Source organism: Tiliqua scincoides, chromosome 2 (assembly GCF_035046505.1).
Source record: "Tiliqua scincoides isolate rTilSci1 chromosome 2, rTilSci1.hap2, whole genome shotgun sequence".
Lineage (NCBI taxonomy): Eukaryota > Metazoa > Chordata > Lepidosauria > Squamata > Scincidae > Tiliqua > Tiliqua scincoides.
In genome coordinates this window covers 153,865,112-153,872,409 of record NC_089822.1, presented here as the reverse complement: position 1 = coordinate 153,872,409, position 7,298 = coordinate 153,865,112, and the positions used below count along the sequence as shown (strand labels likewise).

The following is a 7,298-nucleotide window of genomic DNA, read 5'->3' as shown; positions in this document are numbered from 1 at the left end:
ACCAGTGACTCCAGCACTAAAATACTGCAGCTTGCAAAGTCAACATTGACATATAATACAAAATATTGTGTATAGGGATGGCAAGGTGTCTTCGAACACAGCAAACTTAATAAAGCAGCATGTTTTCTCATTTTAAGCTAGATGCTATATTATCATGATGCATCAACATAGCAAACTGCTTTACATGATCTGTGAGATACACAGATTTTTTCACATTAATGTTTACAATACTATTTTAACCATTAAAAGGAAATCCACAACAGCAGTTGAATTTTAAAGAATTTTAATACAAACTTAATATAAACTATTTCAGTCCCTCTCTTTAACATAAGACACTGACTCAAAATACTTTTATACCTTTTTCAAGTATTGCACAATGTAGGTACAAAATTAATATTTACGATTACATTTTCTTCCATAATATATAGCAAAAAATCTTTAAACTTTTTAACAGAAAATACAATTTGTGTTTCTTTCTTGGAAAAGTATTCCATACAATTTGAATTCCACCACTTAAGGAATATTTTGTAGACTTTTTAGAATTGATGTTTTTAAGATGGATTTTATAATTTCAGTAAAAAAAATACAACATGAAGCTGCTGCAGTTGTCACAGATCACTGTAGTAAAAAGATAAAAATGCAATACCATGTTGTAGAAACAATATATACTCTGATATTTTACAAACTTTGTACTAAATTAAATTATACAATTAGAAAAGACCAATAAACCCACTTATTAGTGCCAATTTTTTATATATAAAAAAATCAGCCATGTCCTTGCTATATCTTAAATACTGTAAGAGGCCATATCTTGAGTATATTTAATGTACAGTCAGTAAAAAATAACTTTGTGCTTGGTTGGCAAATGAAAAAGATGATGCATGTTGTCCTTATCTAACCAAGCTTGAACGTATTCATACTACAAGCTTTTTTAAAAAAAACTCAAGAGGTGAAAAAGATACACCCTTGGGTACGTGCATTTCAACTTGTACAATATGATTTGTATTGTTTGTTTTAGTTAGCCATAACAGGCTGGAATTGCTGGTTAGAGTACTGCACGCTATTTAAGCTGAAATTCAAGCCATCCACAAAAGACTTCTCATTCAGACCTCCATAGGCTGCAAACATATCAAAGGCATTGTTGTACTGAAGAGGACTAAGGTTAAGGGGACTGTCACTGGGAAACAGGTTGTTTGTACTACCTTGGCCCTGTACATTAGGGAAAATGAACTCCTTTGCATTAGGAGAAAGGGCAGAAGGTTTCTGCTGCTGTGGTTGTTGCGGTTGTGGAACCTGCTGGCTCCCTAGGCCAAGCCCATAGAGAGAGTGCATGGAGGAGGAAAGAGCTTTCTGCTTCAGCAGATCATTGACATTCAAGCCAAGGTTAGTGGGAGAAGTGCGGGCGACCTTGTTGGCACGGCTGCTGTTCTTCATTTTGGTTGAGCCAAACTTGGTGGCAGCAAATGTGGCAGTGGTGAAAGTTAAAGGCTGGGTGGAACGGGGCATGAAGGTTGGGCTCACAGTAGCAGAGTGGCCAAAGGGGGGTGAAGGAGAACTTGAGACAGAAGATGCTGGATCACTAATAGGCATGAATACCTGGGCCTCTGGGTTAAAGCTATTCTTGATTTCCTTATCCAATTCACATCCATTTTCATTGGAATCATCCACATAAAGCACTTTCACTGGTCCCTTTTCACCGATTTGGTATGAAACTTCAAATGGGTCAATCCAGACACTAAGATCCTGAGGCAGATTGCCACGAACATCATCAATGTCCAAACCACTCTCTTTGGATGCTTGTTCAATAACTGGGTCCACTTTCTCCCCTACATGTATACATCTAAACCCTGATCCTTTGTATGGCTTTTCTGGATACCAATGCCCTTCATACTTCTTCTTAAGTAGTCTTTCAAGCTCTTCACCAAAAATGTTCACACGTCGTCTGGGAAGCTTATTGTACAAATATGAAATAATAAAGTTGAGTGCTACTTGTATTTCAAGCTGCATAGCTGCTACAGCACAGAATTACAAAGTTTCCGTTTCAAACCACAAAAAAATAGGAAAAACTGTTCAAAATACCACAGGAAAGAAAAATTTCTTTCAAAGTGCTGTTTCTAGTAGATTATTCTTCACCTTGAGTAGTGTTGTTCCTTTAAGAAAAACAAAAGCAAAGATCCAAATAAGAAAAGTGCAGTAGCAAGTTGAGGAGACCTATTAGTACAGCCTCACACTTTACCTAAAATAGGCTATATTTCTCAACTGCAGATATTTACAACACACTGGCAATATACATGCCACTTAAAAGCTCAGGACATTTAATATGCTGAGCACAAATGCAACACTACCATGGATTACAATGCATCAATAAGCTGTTTAGAAGTACTGTACAGTACAAGGCAGTTCAAAATCTGTTTGCAACCCAGAACACAACTAATGTGAAGAAGAGAAAACATGTTTTTAGGTCATCATCTGAAATGTCTGTCAAGGGTTCTGTTATCAAACCTTATTTATGATTATTTATAGAACCCAGTTTTTAACATTTAGCATTATTCTCAAAGGTCTCAAATCTAAAGAGTAGTTCTTCATTTTGAAGTCTTTTAAACTGTTGGTCTGATATTTTAATCTCTAATTACTAAAAATGTTGGAAATCCCTCAGCTCAAAGAGAAAAATGACAAGTAAATCCTACGTTGGAATAGAAAATTTCCAGCTTTGAAAAAATATCTACATATGTAAGATTTCACAATCACCCTTATTTTACTGCACTGTGCATACATGATACACAAATTAAGATGCATCCAGAAAATCAATTCCCAACTCCACAAATAAAACAAAAAATTTTGATTTACAAATTCAAGTTTCTTTAGAATAGATGATATTATGTTCAGCAACATTAGGGCATTTGAAAAAAAAATTAACCAAACATAACCCTTGCGTGCTTTTTTGCTTAATTTAAAATGGAGTCACAGCAGTTCTACAGCTTCCAGAACAAATTAATATAAAATGCAAAGCTAAACCAATACACAACTCAATACTGAAAGTGCATTGCTTTAGGAATAAAAAAGCCTTCCATCTTAAATGAATTACTTCAAAAACAACAGAGTGGTATTACACCTGCTATTGAGAGTTTCCTCCTGGACTGCACTGAAACAGCAGTTTTGAAATCTAGTGAGTTCAAAAGCTCACACATTTCAAAATAACACTACTAAATATAAATTTAAATAATTGTATTTCCTTGCTCTAAATAGTTGGCTTTAGAAGCACGGTTAACCTCTGAAAGCCGTTTCCCTTTCCTTCTGCCCTCTTCACATGATAAGAGAACAACCAGCTGTACGATAAGGCGACCTTTAAACGATTGCTGGATCAGCACTGGGTGGGGATAAGGAAAGATCAAGGGCAAACAGAAGATATTTACAAACGTGAACACACAAGGTATGGCAGATCCGATTGGGGTAGCTGTGTAGAACATTTAAACTGATTTATTAATTCATCTGTTTAACCTTCCTCACACTGTAGAAAAGATATTACCCTTTCACGGAGGACTGAACTAAACTGTCATTTTCTCCCTTCTCTTACAAAAGAAGCTGATTAAACAAAATAACCTGGAACACTGCAAATGTTTTATGTCTTTAAAAAGGCCCTTTAAAAAAAATTAGCTAAAGCATTTAAATTGCATTAATTGTGATAGTGGTGATGGGGCAAAAGGAGAAACCTTAAGGCGCATATATGGTGTTACATAACCAAGCGGTTGGGTCTCATTAGATTTCTGCTCACAGCTCTTGGAGCTCCAGCAGCAGGAGAAAAAGTGCTTTCTATGAAAGGGAAGATGATTGGCCAAGTCCTCTCTCCTTGTTAAGCCAGAACAGGCCCAGTTCTCCAGTGTCTCCTACCCTGGTGGCCTTCACCTCAGTCTCCTCCTTCTGTGAAAAAGACTTTGTAGGACAGCGAAGAGGGGCAGTAGGTATATTTTAAACAGACCTGACAAAGATATAGGTAAGCCCTGCATCTCCTGCCAGTATCCAGTCTGCCCCATAGGAGCCTCACTGCCCCCCAACCCCCCACACCTTTTCTACCTTATCCAAGGAACCCAAGTCACAGCAGACACAAAACTGGTGTTTTAGCCTCACAGTAAACCAGGACTATCCAACACAAGGTTCCCCATCCCCCCAGTACTCTTCTGTGGGATTGTGCCACCCTCCCCCCACCTGCACTCATCTGACAGGCTGTGCCAACAACACTGGCGCCTCCCCCGTCCCTCCCCCCAGCCATCTAGGAGGCTGTCCCAGCACTCCAGCCTCCTCCCCCTCCACCAGCTGGGGGGCTGTGCCAGACACTCGAAGCAGCTTCTCCCCCTCCCTCCCTCCCCACTCCTGGGGGGGGGGGAGAAGAAGGAGGCTGTGCCAGCCAACAGCCCCATCGTTTTCCACTCGAACCCCTGGCCGAGGGAGGGGGTGTGACGATGCCAGCGTCGCCCTCCGACAAGCCCCTTCGCAGCCCCCCCAGCCACTGCCTGTGAGGGGCTGCGCCTGCCTGCGCCTCCTCGCTCGCTCGCTCGCGCTCCCCTCCGCCTCCCTCTGCAGGGCTGTGTCAACACCCTCCGCCAGCGCTGTCCTGTCAGCCCTTCTGCCAACACCCTGCTCACCTCGGAACTGGACAGCCAGCCAGCCGCCCAGTCAGCCTGCCGGCCCCCGCCCGCCCCACACCCACTTTCCCTCCCTCGGTGGGGCAGTGCCAACCCAACAGGAGCCCCCGCCCTCCCCCTCCCGCCGGGCTGCGCCAACTCTTCAGCCTCCCTCGCCCTCCCCCCCCGGGCTGGCACAAAGCCTCCCCGCCCGCCTCACGCACCGGCGGCCCCCCCTCTCTCTCCGTGGGTCGGCTGCACGAAGCCCCCCATGAGGGGAAAGGGGGAAAGGGTACCCCACCCCGCTTAACGTGCCGCCGCCCCCACCCCTTCCCTCAGCCAGGCAGCCACCCACCCACCGCCGGCCGGTGCCAAGTCACCGCTCCAGCCCCCGCCCCCGCCCTTCCCCGCTCGCCCCCGGGTCTGACAGGAGCTGTGCGGGCCCCCCCGTCGCCACCCGGCCCGAGACAGAGATACTCACCCGGGTGGGTGGCGGGGAGGGTGGCGTGAGTAGTGCAAACAGTCCCGGGGAGGGGGTGGAGGAAGGAAGGAAGGGGGCGGGCTCAGGATCGCAGCCCCATGCCCCGGAGATAGCGCCAGGCGAGGACAAGGGGGGAGACTGCTGCGCCTCTCACGCCCCGGGACGAGCCAGAGAGGAGGACAGCACGCTCCGCCTCAGCAGCTGCCAGACGCCTTCTTGGACCGCTCGCCGCGCCCCTATATATGCCCTCTCTCGCCCCGCCCCCTCCGCCCATTTGGCTACGCCCACCCGCTCCCCGCCCACAGCTCCATCTAGCCCCTCCCACTGGCTTGCCAATCGGACCTCCCTTGCCCGCCCCGCACGCTGCTTCCCATTGGGCTTCTGGGCTTGTCAATGAGACTGTCCCAACCCACTCTCTTGCCCCCCTTCTAAGCCCTCCCCCCATACCCTTCTTTCTTTTCTGCATAGGGGGTATCAGGTTCTTACACTTTCCTCCCCCCCACCCCAATGAACCACAAACTAATCCTATGCACACTTTCCAGGGAGTAAGTCCCATTGACTAGAATGGAGCCGACTTCTGAGTAGACATGCATAGGATTGGGCTGTAAGAAACCCTGAACACGAGTATTTCTCTAGGGAAGTTGGCTATTTGTATCTGTACGTGTGTGTGTGGGGGGGGGGGAGCATATCAGTTCCTTTTCGACTCAAAAGCAGGAAAAAGGTAATAATCCCTTACTATTTTGCCCACGTTTGCATCACTGGTTTGCATTTTGGATTATTTGACTGATGCTTTTCCTTTCTTACCCATTTCCGCCCACAGGTGTACACATTTTGCTTCCTGTTGCGTATATGCAACGTTGGGCAGCAATGGCTTAAGTTTCTCCTCTTGCTTGCACCTTCTTGGGAGGAAACTCCTAGGAGCAGCTCTGGTTTCCTGCTCTTTCCACCCTTCTCCAGCTATTGGCTTTTCCTTTAATGTCTCCTGCCAACGCTCTTTCTCCACCCCCACTCCTTGCACTTGGCTCCTCCCATGTCTGATACATCTGCTGCTCCCAGATTCCCCCCACCCCCACCCAATATGCACATCTTCACCTAGGAAGCTTAGCACTGATATATAGCCTACTCGTCGCCATTTTACTCCCCCCCTCCTCTGTTCTCCCTTCATCTCGGGGACCAATGAAGATCAGGCGTTCTCTGCGTCATCGACTCCCCCATCCCCACCCCCTGCTGCTATGGTCTTGTGGTGACGTCAAACGCTACGTCACTCCAGTTGTCGGCTCTCCGCCCCTCTAAGGCTTTATGGAACTACATTGCCCAGAATGCTCTTTGCTCCTGACGTCATTAGAACAGCAGCGTCTGAGCCGGCACGCGGACACAGCAGAGACGTCAAAGGGCTTCTACAGATACAGGCGGGACCCCTGGAGAGGGGATTAACAATAGGTGAACAAGGGACCCATCAAACCAGAAAAGCAGGGTGTGATCGCCCTCCCTCCACTTTTTTTTGGGAGGAGGGGAGGGCTGCACTCCTACACATTTTCTTGCTAACAAAATATCCATTAAGACAACAATCCTATCCTCACCTGGGAGTAAACCTCTTTGACAACACTGGGATTTACTCCTGAGTAGACATGCATAAGATTGGGCTCTTAATTACTTGTCTTGGCAAAAAGGATATTTTATTTTTGTTCATTCATTTTCAGGGAGTTGAAAGGGGGAATCATCCTCCTACTACATTATATACATTCACTCCACATTTGCCCCTGCTAAACAGGTTTGCATGGTTTCAACCTGTTTAACTAAGGGTGCAGTCCTAACCCACTTTCCAGTACCAGAATGTTTCCAGAACAAACATTCCCTTACTTTGAGGAGGCCTCCGTGAGTGCCACCCAACTGCAGGATGCAGCACATGTCCCATTGACACCGCTATGCCAGTGCTGGAAAGCTGGTTAGGATTTGGGCCTGAAGGTACCAGTAGGGCCAAAGGCATGCACTACCTCTGGAAGCTAGCCCACCTTCAGCTCTATTTCCCTACTATTAAGAATTAACTAGCCCTATGTAAGGCTATGCAAGTGAAAGGCAGAAGTCTTTTCTTTTTAATTAAAGGAGGGCTTGTCCTGGTCAATTTGTGTAACTAATTGCTATGGTTATTATATAACCATATAGGCAGTTCATGGCAGTTCATATAGGCAGTTCATGGC

General features: G+C 45.9%; 1 protein-coding gene across 1 annotated transcript; it reads right to left on the bottom strand.

The window, feature by feature from the left end:
* Positions 1 to 266: 266 nt before the first annotated feature.
* On the bottom strand, positions 267 to 5,309 carry TOB1 (transducer of ERBB2, 1). The gene is made up of 2 exons (XM_066614913.1): positions 5,101 to 5,309; positions 267 to 2,150 (listed from the first exon to the last, which is right to left on the bottom strand). Exon 2 carries the CDS (start codon positions 2,005 to 2,007, stop codon positions 1,015 to 1,017), a length of 993 nt encoding a protein of 330 aa, XP_066471010.1. The 5' UTR covers positions 2,008 to 2,150; positions 5,101 to 5,309; the 3' UTR covers positions 267 to 1,014.
* Positions 5,310 to 7,298: the final 1,989 nt, after the last annotated feature.

What these genes read in the sequence shown, in the direction of transcription:
- TOB1 (XM_066614913.1), bottom strand. Translation starts at nt 2,007, where the DNA reads ATGCAGCTTGAAATACAAGTAGCACTCAACTTTATTATTTCATATTTG.